This window comes from Macaca thibetana, chromosome X (assembly GCF_024542745.1).
Source record: "Macaca thibetana thibetana isolate TM-01 chromosome X, ASM2454274v1, whole genome shotgun sequence".
In the NCBI taxonomy this organism is placed as follows: Eukaryota; Metazoa; Chordata; class Mammalia; order Primates; family Cercopithecidae; genus Macaca; species Macaca thibetana.
Genome location: NC_065598.1, coordinates 54,756,555 through 54,781,077, shown reverse-complemented (window position 1 = coordinate 54,781,077; position 24,523 = coordinate 54,756,555). Strand labels below are relative to the sequence as shown.

The following is a 24,523-nucleotide window of genomic DNA, read 5'->3' as shown; positions in this document are numbered from 1 at the left end:
AATTAAGTATGTTTTCCAGCCAGGATGTTTCAGAACCAGGACAGAAACCCACGGCTGTTTCACGCCTTGGCCAAAAAGAGACAGTATAGATATGACTCAAGAATCTTTGCCTCAGCCTATGGACCTCTCACATATTTTGTGGCAAATTGCGATACCTCTAAATTTAGGCTCATTTTTTATTTGGACCATAGATTTTAAATATTTTTGGATCAAAGAAATATACTTAAACCTCTATCAAGGTAGAAATAACTGACCTATATAATCCCCTGCCATTCCCTAAGCACTGTGCACTCTGAATGAAGTCCTTTGTTGAAGAACTGTTTTATTGGGTTGTTAAGATGAAAATGGGGGCTCAGAGATCTAATGTAGAAACTTATCAATGTAATTCACCACATAAACCAATTAATAAAGAAAAAATCCAGCTGGGCGCCGTGGCTCATGCCTGTAATCCCAGTACTTTGGGAGGCCGAGGCAGATGGATCATGAGGTCAGGAGTTCGAGACCAGCCTGGCCAAGATGGTGAAACCCCATCTCTACTAAAAATACAAAAATCAGCCAGGCGCAGTGGCGGGCAACTATAATCCCAGTTACTTGGGAGGCTGAGGCAGAAGAATTGCTTGAACCCAGGAGGCAGAGGTTGCAGTGAGCTGAGATTATATCACTGTACTCCAGCCTGGGTGACAGAGTGAGACTCTGTCAAAAAAAAAAAAAAAACCTATGATCATCTGAATAGATGCACTACAAGTGTTTGATAAAATTAGACATATACTGAAGATAACTACTCTTAGTAAACCAGGAATAGAACTTCTTTACTCTGATAAGCTGCACCTATAAGAAAAGTACACTAACCATTATGGTGAAATGTGGAAAATGATCTGTTTCTGATCAGAAACAAGACAAGAATGTCTACAACCACCAACTGCATTCAAATTATACTGGGAAATTCTGTCCACTACCATGAATGAAAAAAGTAAATAAAAGGAATAATGTTAAAAATGGCAAAAAAACACCTGTTATTATTAAAAGATTATACAATTGTGTATGTTAAAAATCCAACAGGATATAGAGGTAAACTTTTGGAATTAATAAGCATAGTTAGAAAGGTTGCAGGATAGAAAATCAACGTATCAACATGTTCTCTCTTTATACCATCTCAAACACAGGATTTAAACTTTCATAAAAGATGCAATTCTCAAGAGTATTAAAAATCTAGAAATAAATTTAACAAAAAAGTATAAGAAGTCTTTGCAGAAAGCTGTAAAACTTTATTAAGAGAATGTTTAGCAGTCAAATTTCCAGCATAAGAACAATATTCTTGGTTTCAGTCTTCATTTGTCTTGGTTTAAACCTATAGTTGCCCTTCACCTATAATATAAATATAAAATTAGGGGACGTTACTCAGCAGATTTTTATTTAGATGACACTAGAGTTATACAACTACAGTGTTGATTAACTAAAATCAGAACCCTGAAGGTGTCCCTTTAGCTTACATCCAGCTAGCCTCTAAATAAACTTTGAAGGTAGACTTCCAGGCATATTAAGAATATTTTTAATTCATGCCATTTTTTTTCTAGTAGAATAAGGAAAACAAAGAGACTGTTCGAGTACAGAATGAATTAAATCAAGTGAATCTATTTTTTTTTTTTTATTTTTATTTTTAATTTATTTATTATTATTATACTTTAAGTTGTAGGGTACATGTGCATAACATGCAGGTTTGTTACATATGTATACTTGTGCCATGTTGCTCTGCTGCACCCATCAACTCGTCATTTACATCAGGTATAACTCCCAATGCAATCCCTCCCCCCTCCCCCCTCCCCATGATAGGCCCCGGTGTGTGATGTTCCCCTTCCTGAGTCCGAGTGATCTCATTGTTCAGTTCCCACCTATGAGTGAGAACATGCGGTGTTTGGTTTTCTGTTCTTGTGATAGTTTGCTAAGAATGATGGATTCCAGCTGCATCCAAGTATATGTGTAAGTGGAAAGCAAAAATATGCCTATACTTTTAGTAAAAAGTCAACCAAACAAAAACCTAAGGAAAAAAATATATTTTAAAGTATCATTTAAATATTTTGATATGAAATAACACCGAATATAGAATATGCTTAGAACTGCCTAAGTGTAGGAAATAGAAAAGTCAGTATTACTTTTGTGCATCTTGTGAAAAAGTGTAAAAATGTTACTTTGGACTAGTTTAGACATTATGTAGTTCTTTAAGTAGTGAATATTTGTCACTATTTTCATGGGTACTCCTGCCTCTCAACGTGCTTAAAAGCATTTCAGTTTATACAGTAAACCGAAAACCACCACACTAGCTTTAAGCCATTACCATCACAATTAACATTACAATATAAACTGATACTTATTATAAACATGTTACATATTTGTTAAAAACAATTGCCTGTAAAAACATCTGAAAATTATTGGCTGTTGGTTAAATGACTTACATTCAAAAGTTAGAAAACCTTTTCATATCTTTCTTTTAAAAATGACACATGAAATCATATATATTTATCACATACAACATGATGTTTTAAAATATATACACATTGTAAAATGACTCAATCAAGCTAATTAATATATGCATTACTTCACATAGCTGTGAAGACACTCAAAATCTACTCTCTTAGCATGTTTCATACCTTTAATATCGTAATTCAATTAGCTTTGACCCAATTTTTCTCTGTCTCTTGAAGTCCTGGCCTCAAGTGATCTTTCTGCCTCGGCCTCCCAAAGTGCGGGGATTGAAAGCATTAGCCACCAAACCTGGCCCTCTATCTCTGATAGTGTGTAAGGCAGCCATCTGGGGTCTGAATTGCCTTCAAAGAATCTTTAGATGTGAAGTATGATATTGAAGTAGCAGTAATTTTGTCTCTGTGTCACACAAAATACAATATTATGAAAATAGAAGCCCCATAGTATGCATCTTATTGAATAACATACCTGCTTCCAGCACTTTAGTGGGACCAAGAGTGGGCAGAGTCCCCTCCCTGATATCAGGACCACCTCCAGGCTCATCCTCTATCTTAAGCAGAGCAAATTCCTGTTGAAAAGCTTCCAAATCAGGCCCTTAAAGATAAAAAGGTCATCAATCTACGAATTAAAATATGAACTATGAATGAGGAAATAATATTTATTCCCTTATCATTGTGAAATAAAAACCTGTAGGCTAATTATTTCAGGAGTCTGTTGCCAGAAAAACAGGAAAGCAGAGATGTTCAAACACTGCCCTTTCCTTTCCCAAGGCTGGCCCTAGACAACTTACTTGTAGGTTTTGTAGTCATTTGTTCTTATTCTTATCACATTCAGTGACTTGTTTGAGTCAGTCTAACTAGACTATGAGCTTTAGGCAAAAATTTGGCACTGACATCTCCAGCACTTAGCATTACGTGGCATAAGGAAGCATTAATAAATGTGTGTTAAAAGTATCTTAAAAAAATACATGAGATGTCAGCAGATGGCAGACTAGGAAGCTGCAAGCTGCCATTTTTCCACAGAAACATAAAACAAAACAAAAAACACAAACTGGCTGAACAAATCATACAGGAGCTCTGGAAAACACTCAAAGGTTTACAGCAACCAAGCAAATACCCAATCAATAAAAAGCCTCCATCAAAATGGTAGGAAAGTTTTGTGGCTTTTTATATGTCCTTGTCCCACCCCTCCCCACAGCAGCAGCAGGAAATGTTTAAGATTCCTTCCTATTGTTTTCTGGCCTCTTGTTACGGGTATGTCATAAAATATAATGCATAAATATACCTCCACCACTCACAAGCATTATTCTCCACTCTCCCTTCACCTTGAACAGCAGGTGCTCCTTCATTTTCGATCTCCCCATTAGGTGCAATACCCTGATTTTCAGTTGGTGCTTCCTCTTCTTGACGTTTTTCCTCAGTGGGCTGCTGGACCTAAGGGTGTAAGTGTGTGTGCAAATAAAAAGTCAACAATATAAACACACAAATGCATATGTGCATCAAATAATAAATCTAAAGACATTTTCCAACATATATATATAGAGAGAGAAAGAGAGAGTAAAATGTCCATATCCATACAGGCAACACCAGAATATAATATTCCTGAACCAAAGTTGCCTTCATGAGATGCCATCATCATTTTTTTATTAACATGGAACACCTGTGTCAGTGCAGGTACACTCGTTCAAAAATATTTTTAAAAATAAATTGTGTTAATAGAAAACATCAAATGTTAAAGGACTCACAATCACAGGTCCAACTGGCTGGGAAGACTCCCGGTCATTTCCTCTTTCTGAGGATTGAGATCTTGTTCTTACATGCTCACTCATATTTCCCACTGAAAATAAAATACTGTTATTTGGGAAAAGTGTGTAAGAACTTAGATATATATATGAACATTCCATGGCAAAATGGTGATTTGTACTTTTTTAATTTAAAAAATGTTGTCAAAATAAGTCACAGAGCAGTAAGTATTCATGCTTTCCAATCAAACTAAGGACAGATTTGTTTGTGTCATAGCCGAAGAGGCATAGAAATCACCTTAACGCCATAGCAAAACACAGAGGACTTTTCTGAATGTTGGCTTCACAATTAGACTCTCCATCATGTAGACATTTAGGGAAAAAACGGGAAGAGAATTGAAACTGAAGTGACTGCTGCTTTCGTCCCACTGATATACTAGGGCCACCACCACCTCCTCCCCACCCCGCAAAAAATCAAGTTTTGTTGGAACGCACAGCCTCGCCCATTCCTTCCCATGACGTACATGGCGGAGGTGAGAAGTTGCGACACAGAGTGAAGGTTATGTTCCTCATGGGACACCTTTACCAGGCACTCTACAGACCTCGGGGCCGCAGTCACCACCCCACAGCATTCCCAGTTCCCAGGCCCCTTCCTTACCGACCACACTGTCCCTTCTTGCCTCCCTAATGAGGAGTCTGGAAACTGTCCTCCCTCAGAGAGTTTGAGGCGTTTTCGGGACTCAAGACACGTCTAACAGCACCCCCAGCACTCGCCCCATCTTCACGTGATCTACCCCCTCCACGGCCCACCTTCCTCCCTCGTTCCAGCCCAGCCACGATTACTGGCCCATGGCGCCTGCATCGCGACCTGGGAGAAGCCGGACCACAAGGCCCTTTCCCCTCAAAGCCACGGACCGTGCTATGGGACCTGTCCTAACGCTGGCTCCTCCACACATTCACTCACAACTGAATTCCCAGGAAGACCGCTCTGCAGACCTACCGGCTGAGTCTCGGTCAGTGAGAAAGAATGAAGATGGCGGAAAGAATGAAGCCACAACTTCTCCCTGCAGAGCTCTGCGAGGACAGAAGACGGGCAGAAGGTGGGCAGAAAAGCGCATGCGCAACAACATGCGCAGCAACAGGTCTGTGCAGCATGCGCACTCGGTGGGGCATTTGCTATGTGACTCAAGTTTTCTTGCTTCTGTGGAGAACCTAAACCACAAGCTATCCTGACAACGAAAATGAACTTACAAAGCATTTTTCTTTTTCTCCTACCCAACCTTTCTTTCACTTCCAATGGCGTTGGAGAATATGAGCTCCAGGTTACTCTAAGGGAACAATGTGTTTCAGATAAATTCACCATCATATAAATAAATATTAAATATGTCAATACCCATTTTATGTCTGCTTTCATAAATAATTTTCTTGCGCCTTCACGAGTTTGCTATCATGCTTGCAATGATCTTACCCACTTCAGTACGATAAGACATCCATAGTTTTCGTTGCATGATTGTACATTCAAAATCATTAATCCCGGCCAGGCGTGGTGGCTCACGCCTGTAATACCAGCACTTTGGGAGGCCGAGGTGGGAAGATCACGAGGTCAGGAGATTGAGACCATCCTGGCTAACTTGGTGAAACCCCATCTCTACTAAAAATTCAAAAAATTAGCCAGGCGTGTTGGCACGCGCCTGTAGTCCCAGCTACTCGGGAGGCTGAGGCTGGAGAATTGCTCGAACCCGAGAGGCGGAAGTTGCAGTGAGCCCAGATCATGCCACTGCACTCCAGCCTGGGCAACAGAGTGAGACTCTGTCTCAAAAAAAAAAAAAAAATCATTGGTACATCTGAACAAAATTAAGTGGTAGGGACTCTACGTTATTTGTTGAATCCCTGTTTCACCCACTGTTTTGAATTGGCTCTTTTATCATCACCTACATCCCCACTCAATTTTGTATGTAACTCTCTTCTTTTAATTTTCTTCCACTGAGTTGTTTATACCTGTGTCACTACCATACTATTTTAATTGCTGTAGCTTAATTATATTTGAAATGTGAAATAACGCTTGCCCTCCCTCATTGCTTTCTCCTTTTCTGTCTATTCTGACACGTTTGTCGATGAACTTCAGAATAATTTGATCAGGTGCTAAAATATTCCTATTGAGACACTAGTTGTTATTTTTAAATTACATCTTAACTTAGGGACAATATCTGTCTTTCTATTTTAGAATTTCTCTATGGAAGAAAAAGCCACTCCTCATTTCCTCAAGTCTTTTTATGTATCCCTCACAATGATTGTGTTATTTGCTTCATATTAGTTCTTAACATTCAAATTAAATTTATTATTGGGCATTTTTATTGTTCTATTCCATTGCTGACAGTGGTTTGCTTTCACTGCACTATGTTTTTCATAGAAGTCAAACAATCTCTGTTTGCAAACAGTATGATTCTATACCTAGAAAATCCCAGACTCTCTGCCCAAAAGATCCTTGTCCTTATAAACAACTTCAGGAAAGTTTCAGGATACAAAATTAATGTACAAAAACCAGGAGCATTTCTATACACCAACAACCTTCAAAGTCAGAGCCAAATCAGGAACACAATCCCATTCACAATTGCCACAGAAACAATAAAATACCTAGGAATGCAGCTAACTAGGGAGGAGAAAAGTCTCTACTATGACAACTACAAAACACTGTTTAAAAAAATCAGAGATAACAAAAACAAATGGAAAAACATTCCATGCTCATGAACAGGAAGAAGCATTTTGTTGTCAAAATGGCCAAACTGCAATTTATAGATTCAATGATATTCCTGTTAAACTACCAATGACATTCTTCATGGAATTAGGAAAAAAAAAAAAAACAACGACTTCAAAATTCATATGGAACCAAAAAAGAGCCCGAATAGCCAACGCAATCCTAAGCAAAAAGAATGAAGCCAGAGGCATTATATTACCTGACTTCAAACTATAATACAAGGCCACGGTAACCAAAACAGCATTGTACTGGTACCAAAACAGTCACATAAACCAATCAAATAGAATACACAGTCCGGAAATAATGCTGCACACCTCACACCTATTACCATCTGATCTTCAACAAACTCAACAAAAGCAAGCAATATAGAAAGTATTCCCTATTCAATAAATGGTGCCAGGATAACTGGCTAGCTTATGCAAAAGATTGAAACTGGATCACTTATACAAAAATTAACTAAAGATGGATTAAGAACTTAAGTGTAAAACCTAAAACTATAAAAATCCTGGAAGACGACCTAGGCAACATCATTCTAGACATAGGAATGGGCAAAGATTTCATAATAAAGATGCCAAAAGCCATTCCAACAAAAGCAAAAATTGACAAATGGGATCTAATTAAACTACAGAGCTTCTGCACAGCAAGGAAACTATCCACAGAGTGAACACACAACACACAGAATGGGAGAATATTTTTGCAAACTATGCATCTAAGGTCTAGTTTCAAGCATCTATAAGGAACTTAAAGAAATTAAAAAAAAAAAAAAAGAAAGAAAAAAAGACACTCCAGGCACGGTGCCTCATCACTGTAATCCCAACACTTTGGGAGGCTGAGGCGGGCAGATTACTTGAGGCCAGGAGTTCCAGAACAGGCTGGCCAATATGGCAAAACCCCGTCTCTACCAAAAATATAAAAATTAGCTGGGTGTGGTGGTGCACGCCTGTAATCCCAGCTACTAGGGTGGCTGAGGCAGGAGAATCACTTGAACCCGTGAGGCAGAGGTTACAGTGAGTGGAGATCATACCACTGCACTCCAGCCTGGGCAACAGGCTGAGATTCTGTCTAAAAACAAAACAAAACAAAACAAATACCATTAAAAAGTGGGCCAAGGATATGAACAGACACTTTCAAAGGAAGACATACATGTGGCCAACAAGCATATGAAATAAAACTCAATGTCACTGATCATTAGAGAAATGCAATTCAAACTACAAGAAGATATCATCTCACAAGAGTCAGAATGGCTATTATTAAAAAGTAAAAAAAAAAAAAAAAAGATGCTGGTGATGTTGTGGAGAGAAAGAAACACTTATTCACTGTTGGTGGAAATGTAAATTAGTTGAACAATCATGAGAAACAGTGTGTCAATTCCCCAAAGACCCAAAACTAGAATTACCATTTGATCCAGCAATCCCATTACTGGGTATATAGCCAAAGAAATATAAATTGTCCTATCATAAAGACACATGCATGTGTATATGTGTATGTTCACTGCAGCCAAAGACATGGACTCAAGCTAAAAACCCATCAATGGTAGATTGGATAAAGAAAATGTAGTGCATGTATACCATGGAATAGTATGCAGCCATAAAAACAAATGACATTATATCCATTGCTGGAACATAGATAGAGCTGGAGGTCATTATACTTAGCAAAGTAATGCACGAACAGAAAACTAAATACTGCATGTTCTCACTTATAAGTGGGAGCTAAAAATGAGAAAAAATGGACACACACAGGAGAACAACAGACACTGGGGTCTACCAAAGAGTGGAAGTTGGGAGGAGGGAGAGGATCAGGAAAAATAGCTCATGAGTACCAGGCTTAATACCTGGGTGACAAAATAATCTGTACAACAAACCCCCATGACACAAGTTCACTTGTATAACAAACCTGCACCACATGTATGCCTGAACTAAATATAAAAGATTTTTAAAGAGTAAACAAAAAATAGATTTCAAAACAAAAACTTTGAGAGAAGACACAAATGTCACTATATAATAATAAAGGGGTCAATTCATCAAAAACATACAACAATTTTAAATATATATGCACCCAACACTAGAGCACTCAGATATATAAAACAGATACCATTAGAGCTAAAGAGAGAGATAGGCCCCAATACAATAATGGATAGAGATTTCAGCACCCCACATTCAGTATTGGACAGATCTTCCAGACAGAAACTCAACAACAACAACAACAAAAACAGACTATCTGCACTATAGAGCAAATGGACCTAACAGATATTCACAGAACATTTCATCCAATGACTAGAGAATGCACATTCTTTTCCTCAGTCCATGGATCATTCTCAAGGACAGACCATATATTAGGTCATAAAAATTTTTTTAAAAATTGAAATATCAAGCATCTTTCCAGACCACAATGGAATAAAACTAGAAATTAATCACAAGAGGAATTTTGGGAACGATACAAGTACATGAAAACTCAACAATCTGCTCCTGAATGATTAATAGGTCATAGAAGAAGCTAAGAAGGAAATTTAAAAATTTCTTGAAACAAATGATAATGTAAACACTACATACCAAAACCTATGGGATACAGCAAAAGCAGTACTAAGAAAGACATTTATAGCTATAAGTGCCTACATCAAAAAAGGTAAAAACTTCAAATAAACAATCTAATGACACATCTTAAAGAGCTGCAAACAAAGAGCAAACCAAACCAAAAATTTGTAGAAGAAAAGAAATAATTTGGGAGGCCGAGGCGGGTGGATCACAAGGTCAGGAGCTCGAGACCATCCTGGCTAAGATGGTGAAACCTCGTCTCTACTAAAAATACAAAAAATTAGCCAGGTGTTGTGGTGGGCGCTTGTAGTCCCAGCTACTCGGGAGGCTGAGGCAGGAGAATGGCTTGAACCCGGGAGGCGGAGGTTGCAGTGAGCCAAGATTGCGCCACTGTCCTCCAGCCTGGGCGACAGAGCAAGACTCTGTCTCAAAAAAAAAAACAAAAAATAAAGCAGAAAAAAATAAAATTGAAATGAAAAAAATCCTACAAAAGAGCAATAAAACAAAAAGTTGTTTTTAATATGTTAAGCAAAATTGACAAACCATTAGCCAGACTAAGAAAAAAAGAGAGAAAACCCAAATGAATAAAATAATAAGAATAATAAAATCGGAAATGAAAAATGATTTAGGAGGCTGAGGCAGACAGTGTGTAGCATTATACTACAGAGCTATAGTAACCAAAACAGCATGGTGCTGGCATAAACACACAAATATAGATCAATAGAACAAAATAGGGAACCCGGAAAAAAATCCACACACCCACAGTGAACTCACAGTTTACAAAAGTGCCAGGAACATATACTGGGGAAAAGACATTCTCTTAAAAAAATGTTGCTGGGAAAACTGGATAGCCATACATAGAAGAATGAAACTAGACCACAAGCTCTGGCTATATAAAAATCAAATCAAAATGAATTAAAGACTTAAATGTAGGACTGAAAACTACGAAACCGCTACAGGAAACACTGGAGAAAATCTCCAGGACATTGGTCTGGGCAAAGACTTCTTGAGCAATACTCCACAGGCACAGGCAACCAAAGCAAATATGGACAAATGGTATAACATTAAGTTAAAAGACTTCTGTGCAGCAAAGGATACAATCGACGAAGTGAAGAGACAACCCACAGAATGGGAGATAATGTTTGCAAACTACCCCTCTGACAAAGGATTTATAACCAGAATATACAGGAGCTCAAACAACTCTATAGGAATAAATCTAATGATCCAACAAAAAATGGGCAAAACATTTGAGTAGACATTTCTCAAAAGAAGACATACAAATGGCAAACAGGCATATGAAAAGGTGGTCAATATCATCGATCATCAGAGAAATGTAAATCAAAACTACAGTGAGATATCATCTCACCCCAGTTAAAATGGCTAATATCCAAAAGAAAGGCAATAACAAATGCTGGTGAGGATGCAGAGAAAGGGTAACCCTTGTACACTGTTGTTGGGAATGTAAATTAGTACAACTACTATGGATAACATTTTGAAAGTTTTTCAAAAAACTAAAAATAGAGTTAACATATGATCCAGCAATCCCACTGCTGGGTATATACTCAAGAGAAAGGAAATCAGTATATTGAAGAGATACCTGCATTCTTATGTTTGTTGCAGCATTATTTATAATAGCTAAGATTTAGAAGCAACCTAAGTGTCCTTCGACAGATGAATGGATAAAGAAATTGTGGTACATATACATAATGCAGTACTATCAGCTATAAAAAAAAAAAAAAAGTGAGATCCAGTCATTTGCTACAACATGGATGGAACTGGAGGTCATTATGTTAAGTAAAATAAGCCAGGCACAGAAAGCCAAACATTGTATGTTCTCACTTATTTGTAGGATCTAAAAATTAAAACAATTGAACTCATCGACATAGAGACTAGAAGGATGGATACTAGAGCCTGAGAAGTATAGTGGGGGGTTGGGGGTAGGTGGGAATAGTTAGTAGGTACAAAAAAATCTAGAAATAATAAAATACTATTTGATATCACAATAGGGTGCCTATAGTCAAGAATAATTGTGTATTCTAAAATAAATAATGTTTTTGGATTTTTTGTAACATAAAAGATAAGTGCTTGAGGGAGTGGATACCCCATTCTCCATGATGTGCTTATTTCACATTGCATGCCTGTATCAAAACATCTCATGTATATCTTATATATACCTACTATGTATTTACAAAAATTAAAAATAAAAATAAATTTTAAAACATTCAGTGTATGTTGCATCAAGTTGATCTTCATGGTTATTCAGGTTCTAGAGTCTAAATTATGAAATATTAAAACAGTGAGTGGATTGTTTTAAATTAATGTGTCCTAAAACATAAGAAAAGTTCCAATGAAGGTAAGAACTTATGAGTAATGAACGTAACATGGAAAAAATGATATAATCACAGTGAATGACTAAACCAAAGCTAAAACTAGGCATAGAGCAGAAGTAATGTCATAGCCTGACAGGTTGAACACTGTTGTAGAAACCAGAGGCTCCTCATTCACAGTGGTAAACATAGGCTTTTTAGTTGAGATACTTCGGATGCCAGTCCTTGTGTGCACACACTCCTTTGTGTGATTGTATGAATACCATTTTCACACTTGCTGCATAGGAATTAGAGCACATGTAAAGTATGTTGGCATTCAGATGTGTATCTTTATTTTTCATGATGCATAGTGGATTATATTGAACACCTAGCTCTTAGTAGAGTCCTCTGACAGGCACCCAACACAGATCATAACATTCTTCTGATGGGACAATTCTGCAGAGTCAGTATCCTTACGATGTAATTTCCAACACTGTGCTTTTAGTGACTCATACTACTTTTGTCCCAAAATAAATTATAAAGCTAATTTAACATGGGCTGGAAAGCACCCTTATGACTTCATCAGAGAAAATGAGACTTAAAATTTACATCCAAATGTGTTTACAAGAAGTCATTACTCCACCCCTCCATCAGTTCAAGAGATATGGTTTGAGATCCTCCATAGGTCATGAACTGAACTACAGTTCACATCTCATTAAAGGAATACAAAATTACAGTCAGATAGGGAGAATAAGTTTAGAAGACCGTGAAAAATGCTGAGAGTGGATGTTAAGTGTTCTCACCACAAAACGATAACTACATAAGGTAATACAACATTAATTAACTATATTTAACCATTCTATAACATATATGTACTTCAAAATATTATGTTGTGCACAATAAATACATACAATTTTATCTGTCAATTTAAGAATAAATAAATGCATTTGGAAAATAAAGTCTTCAGCATCAGGGCAAGGGACTCCTGAAGGGACCTTCTTCCTAATTTTGAAACTTCTCTGAGCCCAGTTACTTCCTTTGCATGTTCTTTGACATATTTATCTCCAGCTCATACATAAAATTTCTCAGAGACAACCATGGGTTTTATGAATCTTTTTAGACGGTGTAACAATGGGGTTCTCCCCATTAGCCAAGAGCAAATTACTACAAAATAACCAAATGACGAAATTGCTACATATCCACTTGAATGGCACTTTTCAAACCATAGGCATCCCAGAGCAGGAACTGCAACATCTAAACCTTGTTTACAATGTAAAATGTTGAGGTCAATTTTTTTAATATGTAGGTTGAGCATTTGACTTATTTCTAAGCAAATTTCTAGCCCAATTTATCTGAAGAGAGGAAATGTCTGTGATTCTTTCTGTTCCTAAATTGCTAGAAATATGGCTGAACTTCTTTCAGGTGAAGTAGATTTATGGTAGAATTTGCTCTAAATAATTAGTTGTAGATACAGCTTTAAACATAATGTAAATGTCACAATGAGCCTTGGTGGATATCAACATACAAAAAAAAAAAATCAATCCAGACACAGTCCTTATGCCTTTCATTAAAATGAATTCAAAATGGATCTTAGCGGGGTGGAGCAAGATGGCCAAATAGGAACAGCTCCGGTCTCCAAATCCCAGCGCGAGTGACACAGAAGACAGGTGATTTCTGCATTTTCAACTGAGGTACTGGGTTCATCTCACTAGGGAGTGCGGGACAGTTGGTGCTGGTCAGCTGCTGCAGCCGGACCAGCGAGAGCTGAAGCAGGGTGAGGCATCACCTCACCTGGGAAGCGCAAGGGGGAAAGGAATCCCTTTTCCTAGCCAGGGGAACTGAGACACACAACACCTGGAAAATCGGGTAACTCCCACCCCAATACTGCACTCTACAAAGAATCTTAGCAAACGGGCACACCAGGAGATTATATCCCACACCTGGCCGGAAGGGTCCCATGCCCAGGGAGACTCCCTCATTGCTAGCACAGCAGTCTGTGATCTACCTGCAAGGCAGCAGTGAGGCTGGGGGAGGGGCACCCGCCATTGCTGAGGCTTAAGTAGATAAAGCGGCTGGGAAGCTCGAACTGGGTGGAGCTCACAGCAGCTCAAGGAGTCCTGCCTGTCTCTGTAGACTCCACCTCTGGGGACAGGGCACAGCTGAACAACAACAACAAAAAAAAAAAGCAGCTGAAACCTCTGCAGACGCAAACAACTCTGTCTGACAGCTTTGAAGAGACCAGTGGATCTCCCAACACGGAGGCTGAGATCTGAGAACGGACAGACTGCCTGCTCAAGTGGGTCCCTGACTCCTGAGTAGCCTAATGGGAGACATCCCCCACTAGGGGCAGACCGACACCCCACACCTAAAACGGTGGAGTACACCCCTGAGAGGAAACTTCCAAAGCAAGAATAAGACAGGTACACTCGCTGTTCAGAAATATTCTATCTTCTGCAGCCTCTGCTGCTGATAACCCAGGCAAACAGGGTCTGGAGTGGACCTCAAGCAATCTCCAACAGACCTACAGCTGAGGGTCCTGACTGTTAGAAGGAAAACTAACAAAGAGGAAGGACACCCACACCAAAACCCCATCAGTACGTCACCATCATCAAAGACCAGAGGCAGATAAAACCACAAAGATGGGGAAAAAGCAGGGCAGAAAAGCTGGAAATTCAAAAAATAAGAGCGCATCGCCCCCTGCAAAGGAACGCAGCTCATCGCCAGCAACGGATCAAAGCTGAACGGAGAATGACTTTGATGAGATGAGAGAAGAAGGCTCCAGTCCATCAAACTTCTCAGAGCTAAAGGAGGAATTACGTACCCAGCGCAAAGATAACTAAAAATCTTGAAAAAAGAGTGGAAGAATTGATAACTAGAATAATTAATGCAGAGAAGGCCATAAACGAATTGACAGAGATGAAAACCATGACACGAGAAATACGTGACGAATGCACAAGCTTCAGTAACTGACTCGATCAACTGGAAGAAAGAGTATCAGTGATTCAGGATCAAATGAATGAAATGAAGTGAGAAGAGAAATCTAAGGAAAAAAGAAGAAAAAGAAATGAACAAAGCCTGCAAGAAGTATGGGATTATGTAAAAAGACCAAATCTACGTCTGATTGGGGTGCCTGAAAGTGAGGGGGAAAATGGAACCAAGTTGGAAAATACTCTTCAGGATATCATCCAGGATAACTTCCCCAACCTAGTAGGGCAGGCCAACATTCAAATTCAGGAAATACAGAGAACGCTACAAAGATACCCCTCGAGAAGAGCAGCTCCAAGACACATAATTGCCAGATTCACCAAAGTTGAAATGAAGGAAAACATCTTAAGGGCAGCCAGAGAGAAAGGTCTGGTTACCCACAAAGGGAAGCCTATCAGACTAACAGCAGATCTCTCAGCAGAAACTCTCCAAGCCAGAAGAGAGTGGGGGCCAATATTCAACATTCTTAAAGAAAAGAATTTTCAACCCAGAATTTCATATCCAGCCAAACTAAGTTTCATAAGTGAAGGAGAAATAAAATCCTTTACAGACAAGCAAATGCTTAGAGATTTTGTAACTACCAGGCCTGCCTCACAAGAGACCCTGAAGGAAGCACTAAACATGGAAAGGAACAACCGGTACCAGCCATTGCAAAAACATGCCAAAATGTAAAGACCATCGAGGCTGAGAAGAAACTGCATCAACTAGTGAGCAAAATAACCAGTTAATATCATAATGGCAGGATCAAGCTCACACATAACAATATTAACCTTAAATGTACATGGACTAAATGCTCCAATTAAAAGACATAGACTGGCAAACTGGATAAAGAGTCAAGATCCATCAGTTTGCTGTATTCAGGAGACCCATCTCACATGCAGAGACATACATAGACTCAAAATAATGGGATGGAGGAAGATCTACCAAGCAAATGGAGAACAAAAAAAAGCAGAGGTTGCAATACTAGTCTCTGATAAAACAGACTTTAAGCCATCAAAGATCAAAAGACACAAAGAAGGCCATTACATAATGGTAAAGGGATCAATTCAACAGGAAGAGCTAACTATCCTGAATATATATGCACCCAATACAGGAGCACCCAGATTCATAAAGCAAATCCTTAGAGACTTACAAAGAGACTTAGACTCCCATACAATAATAATGGGAGACTTCAACTGCCCACTGTTAACATCAGACAGATCAACGAGACAGAAAGTTAACAAGGATATCCAGGAATTGAATTCATCTCTGCAGTAAGCAGACCTAATCGACATCTACAGAACTCTCCACCCCAAATCAACAGAATATACATTCTACTCAGCACCACATCACACTCATTTCAAAACTGAACACATAGTTGGAAGTAAAGCACTCCTCAGCAAATGTACAAGAACAGAAATTATAACAAACTGTCTCTCAGACCACAGTGCAATCAAACTAGAACTCAGGACTAAGAAACTCAATCAAAACCGCTCAACTACATGGAAACTGAATAACCTGCTCCTGAATGACTACTGGGTACATAAAGAAATGAAGGCAGAAATAAAGATGTTCTTTGCAACCAATGAGAACAAAGATACAACATACCAGAATCTCTGGGACACATTTAAAGCAGTGTGTAGAGGGAAATTGATAGCACTAAATGCCCACAGGAGAAAGCTGGAAAGATCTAAAATTGACACTCTAACATCACAATTAAAAGAACTAGAGAAGCAAGAGCAAACACATTCAAAAGCTAGCAGAAGGCAAGAAATAACTAAGATCAGAGCAGAACTGAAGGAGATAGAGACACAAAAACCCTCCAAAGAATCAATGAATCCAGGAGTTGGTTTTTTGAAAAGATCAACAAAACTGATAGACTGCTAGCAAGACTAATAAAGAAGAAAAGAGAGAAGAATCAAATAGATGCAATAAAAAATGATAAAGGGGATATCACCACCGACCCCACAGAAATACAAACTACCATCAGAGAATACTATAAACACCTCTATGCAAATAAACTAGAAAATCTAGAAGAAACGGATACTTTCCTGGACACTTACTGTCTCCCAAGACTAAACCAGGAAGAAGCAGAATTCCTGAATGGACCAATAGCAAGCTCTGAAATTGAGGCAATAATTAATAGCCTACCAACCAAAAAAAGTCCAGGACCAGATGGATTCACAGCTGAATTCTACCAGAGGTACAAGGAGGAGCTGGTACCATACCTTCTGAAACTATTCCAATCAATAGAAAAAGAGGGAATCCTCCCTAACTCATTTTATGAGGCCAACATCATCCTGATACCAAAGTCTGGCAGAGACACAACAAAAAAAGAGAATTTTAGACCAATATCCCTGATGAACATCGATGCAAAAATCCTCAATAAAATACTGGCAAACCGGATTCAGCAACACATCAAAAAGCTTATCCACCATGATCAAGTGGGCTTCATCCCTGGGATGCAAGGCTGGTTCAACATTCGCAAATCAATAAACATAATCAAGCATATAAACAGAACCAAAGACAAGAACCACATGATTATCTCAATAGATACAGAAAAGGCTTTTGACAAAATTCAACAGCTAAAAACTCTCAATAAACTAGGTATTGATGGAACGTATCTCAAAATAATAAGAGCTATTTATGACAAACCCACAGCCAATATCATACTAAATGGGCAAAAACTGGAAGCATTCCCTTTGAAAACTGGCACAAGACAGGGATGCCCTCTCTCACCACTCCTATTCAACATAGTGTTGGAAGTTCTGGCTAGGGCAATTAAGCAAGAGAAAGAAATAAAGGGTATTCAGCTAGGACAAGAAGAAGTCAAATTGTCCCTGTTTGCAGATGACATGATTGTATATTTAGAAAACCCCATTGTCTCAGCCCAAAATCTCCTTAAGCTGATAAGAAACTTCAGCAAACTCTTAGGATACAAAATTAATGTGCAAAAATCACAAGCATTCGTATACACCAGTAACAGACAAACAGAGAGCCAAATCATGAATGAACTTCCATTCACAATTGCTTCAAAGAGAAGAAAATACCTAGGAATCTAACTTACAAGGGATGTAAAGGACCTCTTCAAGGAGAACTACAAACCACTGCTCAGTGAAATAAAAGAGGACACAAACAAATGGAAGAACATACCATGCTCATGGATAGGAAGAATTGATATCCTGAAAATGGCCATACTGCCCAAGGTACTTTATAGAGTCAGTGCCATCCCCATCAAGCTACCAATGGCTTTCTTCACTGAATTGGAAGAAACTACTCTAAAGTTCATATGGAACCAAAAAAGAGCCCGCATTGCCAAGACTATCCTAAGTCAAAAGAACAAGCTGGAGGCATCACGCTACCTGACTTCAAACTATACTACAAGGCTACAGTAACCAAAACAGCATGGTACTGGTACCAAAACAGAGATATAGACCAATGGAACAGAACAGAGTCCTCAGAAATAATACCACACATCTACAGCCATCTGATCTTTGACAAACCTCAGAAAAACAAGAAATGGGGAAAGGATTCCCTATTTAATAAATGGTGCTGGGAAAATTGGCTAGCCATAAGTAGAAAGCTGAAACTGGATCCTTTCCTTACTCCTTATACGAAAATTAATTCAAGATGGATTAGAGACTTAAATGCTAGACCTAATACCATAAAAATCCTAGAAGACAACCTAGGTAATATCATTCAGGACATAGGCATGGGCAAGGACTTCATGTCTAAAACACCAAAAGCAATGGCAACAAAAGCCAAAATTGACAAATGGGATCTCATTAAACTAAAGAGCTTCTGCACAGCAAAAGAAACTACCATCAGAGTGAACAGGCAACCTACAGAATGGGAAAAAATTTTTGCAATCTACTCATCTGACAAAGGGCTAATATCGAGAACCTACAAAGAACTCAAACAAATTTACAAGAAAAAAACAAACAACCCCATCAAAAAGTGGGCAAAGGATATGAACAGACAGTTCTCAAAAGAAGACATTCATACAGCCAACAGACACATGAAAAAATGCTCATCATCACTGGCCATCAGAGAAATGCAAATCAAAACCACAATGAGATACCATCTCACACCAGTTACAATGGCAATCATTCAAAAATCAGGAAACAACAGGTGCTGGAGAGGATGTGGAGAAATAGGAACACTTTTACACTGTTGGTGGGATTGTAACCTAGTTCAACCATTATGGAAAACAGTATGGCGATTCCTCAAGGATCTAGAACTAGAAGTACCATATGACCCAGCCATCCCATTACTGGGTATATACCTAAAGGATTATAAATCATGCTGCTCTAAAGACACACACACACGTATGTTTATTGCGACACTATTCACAATAGCAAAGACTTGGAATCAACCCAAATGTCCATCAGTGACAGACTGGATTAAGAAAATGTGGCACATATACACCATGGAATACTATGTAGCCATAAAAAATGATGAGTTTGTGTCCTTTGTAGGGCCATGGATGCAGCTGGAAACCATCATTCTCAGCAAACTATCACTAGAACAGAAAACCAAACACCGCATGTTCTCACTCATAGGTAGGAACTGAACAATGAGATCACTTGGACTCGGGAAGGGGAACATCACACACCGGGGCCTATCATGGGGAGGGGGGAAGGGGGAGGGATTGCACTGGGAGTTATACCTGAGGTAAATGACGAGTTGATGGGTGCTGACGAGTTGATGGGTGTAGCACGCCAACATGGCACAAGCATACATATGTAACAAACCTGCATGTTATGCATATGTACCCTAGAACTTAAAGTATAATAAAAAAAAAAATGGATCTTAGATCCAAATGGAATACTGTAAAACTTCTAAAAGACAATGTAGGAGAAAATCTAGGTTACTTTGGGTTTGGGGAGATATATATATCTATATATCTATATATAAAATATACAGATATATAAATATATAAAAATATATATATATATTTTGTTGTTGTTGTTGTTTTGTTGTTGTTTAGAGGGAGCCTTGCCTTGTCGCCCAGGCTGGAGTGCAATGGTGTCATCTCAGCTCACTGCAACCTCTGCTTCCTGGGTCCAAATGATTCTCCTGCCTCAGCCTCCCGAGTAGCTAGGATTATAGGCATCTGCCATCACGCCCAGCTAATTTTTGTATTTTTAGTAGAGACAGGATTTCACCATGTTGGTCAGGCTGGTCTCGAACTCCTGACTTCATGATCCACCTGCCTCAGCCTCCCAAACTGCTGGGATTACAGGCATGAGCCACCACGCCCGGCCTGGTGATGACTTCTTAAAAATAGCACAAAAACTACAAGCCATAAAAGAGAAAATATGATAAATTGGACTTTAATAAAATTAAATGCTTCTGCTTTCTGAAAGATACTGTTCAGAGAATAAAACAAAATGCAGAAGACTGGGAGAAAGTATTTGTAAAACACAAGTAATGAAGGACAGGTATCCAAATATACAAAGAATTCTGAAAACTCTACAATAAAAAAAAGGAAGAACCCAATCAAAAAATAGGTGAGAGATTTGAACAGACACCTGACCAAAGAAGATATACGGATGGCAAATATGTGCATGAAAAGATGTTCAACATCACGTGTCATTAAGGAACTGCAAATTAAAACAATGAAATACCAATACACACCTAGTAGAATAACTAAAATTTAAAATACTGACTATATCAAATTGTCACTAGTAGAGGGTCGTGACTACAAGTTGTCCAGGTTCTTGGCATTTTGAAAAAAGAATTGGACAAAACGCCCAGCAAAGCAAAGAAAGAATGAAGCAATGAAAGAACAGTAGCAGGGATTTATTGAAAAAGAAAGTACACTCCATAGGGTGGGAGCGGAGCCGAGCAGTGGCTCAAGGGCCTAGATACGGAATCTTCTTGGGACTGAATGCCCCCTAAAAGTTTCCCATTGGCCACTTCATGCTCACCTCATGTAAGGAAAGTGGTAGCCCGCAATCAGTCTGATTGGTTGCAGAAAGCAGCCAACCAGAAGCTGAAGTGAAGTTACAAAGGTCACACTCCTGTGCAAACTTCAGAGGCTAGGGTAAAGTTACAAAGGTCACACTCCTGTGCAAACTTCAGAGGCTAGGGTGAAGTTACAGAGTTATACTTCTATGCAAAAGAAGACTCTGCCCGCAATCAGATTGGTTGTGGAAAGCAACCATTCAGAGGCTGGAGCGGAGTTTACAAAGTTGCGAATGAAGACTTGGCCCGCACTCAGTATGATTTGTTGCCGGCAACCAATTTCCCATCTGCCACGCAGAAAAGGTGAAACGGAGTGTCCTTTTGTTACTTAGGCGTGGAAAGTTAGGGTTTTCCTTTCAATTTAGTTCTAGGAAGTCGGAGTGAAATAGCCTTAGGTTCCCTGCCTCCAGACCCTACTCTCCTGCCTCAAAATGCTGGCAAGGATGTGGAAATTGAAACAGCAATGAGATACCAATACACACCTAGTAGAATAACTAAAATCTAAAATATTGATTATATCAAATGATGGTAAGGATGTGGACCAACAGGAACGTTCATTCATTGTTGGTGGAAATGCAAAATGGTACAGCCACTTTGGAAGACAATTTGGCGTCTTTTCAACAAAACTAAGCATATTCTTACAATACAACCCAGAAATCCCGCTCCTTGGTATTTACCCAAATGAGTTGAAAACAATATGTGAGCCAGGCACGGTGGCTCATGCATGTAATCCCAGCACTTTGAGAGGCCAAGGCAGGTGGATCACCTGAGGTCAGGAGTTCAAGACCAGCCTGGCCAACATGGCAAAACCCCATCTCTACTAAAAATATAAAAATTAGCTGGGTGTGGTGGTGTGGGCCTGTAGTCCCAGCTACTCAGGAGGCTGAGGCTGAGGAATCCGTTGAACATGGGAGACGGCAGTTGCAGTGAGCCAAGATCGCGTCATTGCACTCCAGCCTGGGCGATGGAGGGAGACTCTGTTTCAAGAAAAAAAAAAAAAAACTTAATATGTGCACAAAACCTACACATAAATGTTTATAGCAACCTTATTAATAATTGCTAAAACTCAGAAGCATTGAAGATATCCCCCAGTGGGTGAATGGATAATGTCTGTACAATGGAATATTATTCAATGATAAGAAGAAATGAGCTCTTAAGCCAAAAAAAGATATGGACAAACATTAAGAGTATACTGTTAAGTGAAAAAAAGCCAATCTGAAAAGGCTATATACTGCACCGATCCAACTGTATGACATTCTGGAAAAGGAAAAATTTTGGGGACAGTCAAAGGATAATAGTTGCGAGGGATTTGGAGGAGAAAGACAGGGATAAATGATGATGCACATGAGATGCTTAGGGCAGTGACACTATCCTGCAAGATACTGTAATGGTAGATACATCTTATATATTTGCCAAAACCCATAGGCTATACAACTTAAAGAGTGAAAACTTAACTATAGACTTTTGTTAATAATTACATATTATTGGCTTATCAATTGTAACAGATTTACCACACTAATGCAAGATGTTAATAACAGAAGAAACTTTGAGGCTGGGGCAAGATGGAATATGGGAAGCATCTGTACCTTCCCTTCATTTTCCTATCAATCTAAAACCACTAAAAATAAATCCTTAAAAACAAAGCCTTGGAATAAATGGTAGGCAATAATTTTAAAAGATAAGTAGTGCCTCTCTTCCTACACTCGCACATCTGCCTACACTCGCACATCATCCCTGCCTCCCACACTTAAACCTCATGCCCCAATCAAAGTGCTCCTCTGGGCTGGAAGGAATGCTCATGTACATGCTTCTGTGCATTCACAAGGACCCCTGTGACAAGCAAATTTGTTGATCCAGCACTGAGGCCTTCCTCCTACCCTCTGCCTACTTAGACCTCAGGCGAAACTGGGAATGTGCTTTGCTAATAGCAAGAGGATAAACATGTGGTAGATGGTTTCAGCAGAGAGGTGAAATCTTGGAACTCCCTAAGAAGGGACTGGGGGAGGGACCTGATTCACCAAGAAAGTCTTCTGTCTAGCATTGAGATCCTAAGAGACAATGACGACTATGAAAGTGCAATCGTTTTAACATGTTCTGTGATTTTCTCCAGCAGTACTCAGTGCTACAACCCAGGCCCTGGGAAATGCAGTCTGTGTCGTTAAAGAACATTGGAGCCTAGCATCACTTGTAAAGGGCAATGACGAGCCTCTAGGAGGCCTTGTTCACTCAGTGACAACTCTCATCAGTTTCTTCATTCTGTGTGTCAGTCTTCTGGTCCTTCCCTCTTTCTGTGCTCTTTCCTGGGGGTCTTTCATGGGCAGTTAAAATTGTCCTGGGTTAACAGAAAACCATATACTGCATGTTCTCACTTACAAGTGGGAGATAAGCATTGGGTACACATGGGACATAAAGATGGGAAAAATAGACACTGTGTACTACTACAGCAGGGGAGACAGGGAGACATGCAAGGGCTGAAAAACTACCTATTGGGTACTATGCACACTACCTTAATGACAGAAGCATTCATACCCCAAACTTTAGTATCACCTATACATGTATCCCCTGAGTCTAAAACGAAAGTTGAAATTATTTTTAAAAATTGTCCTGGGCAAATAAATTGATTACTAACTCCATCTCCCCTGTGGCATGGCCGGCCTCATGTCTATTAAACTGTTTCTCTATTATAATATCATGTTCTTTCTTGTGCAGCAGGCAGGGGGAAAACCCTCAGATGGTTACAAATTTGGAGGCTCCTTTGGGATCCCCTGCCTATGGCTCATCAGCCCTCTATCTACCAGTATGATTGACCCAGAGGTGAGCTCCGCTTATTAAACTGAAGACCATCTCTGGTACTGTCCCTACTGATGAGGTCATATTGACCCATAGTGCTTGGGACTGATTGCAGTGGAGAAATAGTTCCTGGAAAAATACCTTTAAACTGGCCTGGTGGGTATTCTAGGCACTGCCAACACCTCCTTCCTTTTTTTTCCCGATCAGTTCATCTCCTTTCGTGGGGCTCAGTTTGCCTCCTTTGGGAGTCTTGACTGGCTCTCCCTAATTAGTAGGAAGAGTCTTGGTTTGAGAGATTTCTCCTCAACTGGGAGGATTTCAAGGAGATTTCTCAGATGGAGACTAGGAGGTTAGTTTGGAAGAAATACTCTTGAAAATTCTTGGTTAGGGATCTTGGTTTGGAATGCCTTCCATTCGTCCTCTCTCGGTTGTGTGTATTTGTGGAGGGGATCTCTGAAGGAATTGCTGACAGAAGTCCAGCAGACCTAACTCAGAGAACCTTCCTTATTCATCTGGTCACATTCAGTGAGCTCTGAAGGAATTGTCAGCAGAAAGCTCAACAAACCTGACTCAGGGTGACTGTCTGCTCATTACCTTGCCCAGAGACCACCTATTGAATTCCTGGTCAAAGGTCATCCCTCCCTACCTTGAATGGGTCAAAGATGACAAGGACCAACAGAGGCAGGTCGATATTGGGTGCAGTGTCTGTTTTGTTATGTGTATTTTGTGTCAGCTGGGATGGAAAATGTTAACTCAGTTCCCCCATGCAGTCCGTTGGGCGGCATCTTGCAAGATTGAGAAGCTTTTGCCTATGCTTCCATGAAATAGAAAAAGGTGATTTTCCTTTGTGATTATAGTGCAGCAAGCAGGGTCACCAGAGCCACTCAGGGAAAGGGACTCCAGGAACCTGGCATGCTGGCAAAAGGGTAAGAATTTCTTACCAGAAAGTCTTTTGGTCTCTCTCTCTCTCTCTCTGCAAACTGGTAAA

General features: G+C 39.4%; 5 protein-coding genes across 8 annotated transcripts in view; 2 read left to right on the top strand and 3 right to left on the bottom strand.

Annotated features, from left to right (window-relative positions):
* The window catches only part of ALAS2 (5'-aminolevulinate synthase 2), a 425,802-nt gene that overhangs the window by 92,709 nt on the left and 308,570 nt on the right, over window positions 1-24,523 (top strand). The gene's annotated exons all lie outside the window — the stretch shown is intronic.
* Window positions 1-24,523, bottom strand: part of LOC126946538 (putative G antigen family E member 3) — a 275,323-nt gene that overhangs the window by 71,132 nt on the left and 179,668 nt on the right. The gene's annotated exons all lie outside the window — the stretch shown is intronic.
* The window catches only part of LOC126946562 (putative G antigen family E member 3), a 248,286-nt gene that overhangs the window by 76,496 nt on the left and 147,267 nt on the right, over window positions 1-24,523 (bottom strand). The gene's annotated exons all lie outside the window — the stretch shown is intronic.
* The window catches only part of FAM104B (family with sequence similarity 104 member B), a 628,193-nt gene that overhangs the window by 522,037 nt on the left and 81,633 nt on the right, over window positions 1-24,523 (top strand). The window lies entirely within an intron of this gene.
* LOC126946579 (P antigen family member 5) lies at window positions 1,243-5,308 on the bottom strand. 2 transcript variants are annotated; one of them, XM_050777112.1, is made up of 5 exons: window positions 5,030-5,308; window positions 4,223-4,314; window positions 3,803-3,911; window positions 2,947-3,072; window positions 1,243-1,365 (listed from the first exon to the last, which is right to left on the bottom strand). In XM_050777112.1, the coding sequence occupies exons 1-5, from the start codon at window positions 5,079-5,081 to the stop codon at window positions 1,349-1,351; spliced, it is 396 nt and encodes a 131-aa protein (XP_050633069.1). In that variant the 5' UTR covers window positions 5,082-5,308; the 3' UTR covers window positions 1,243-1,348. The 2 variants fall into 2 exon arrangements, with proteins under 2 accessions (XP_050633069.1, XP_050633070.1); XM_050777113.1 differs by having other exon boundaries at window positions 5,220-5,297.

What these genes read in the sequence shown, in the direction of transcription:
- LOC126946579 (XM_050777112.1), bottom strand. Translation starts at nt 5,081, where the DNA reads ATGCAGGCGCCATGGGCCAGTAATCGTGGCTGGGCTGGAACGAGGGAG. An exon ending in GGCTGGAACGAGGGAGGAAG is followed by an intron (nt 4,315 to 5,029) that starts GTGGGCCGTGGA and finishes TTTTATTTTCAG; the next exon opens with TGGGAAATATGAGTGAGCAT. An exon ending in AGCCAGTTGGACCTGTGATT is followed by an intron (nt 3,912 to 4,222) that starts GTGAGTCCTTTA and finishes TTACACCCTTAG; the next exon opens with GTCCAGCAGCCCACTGAGGA.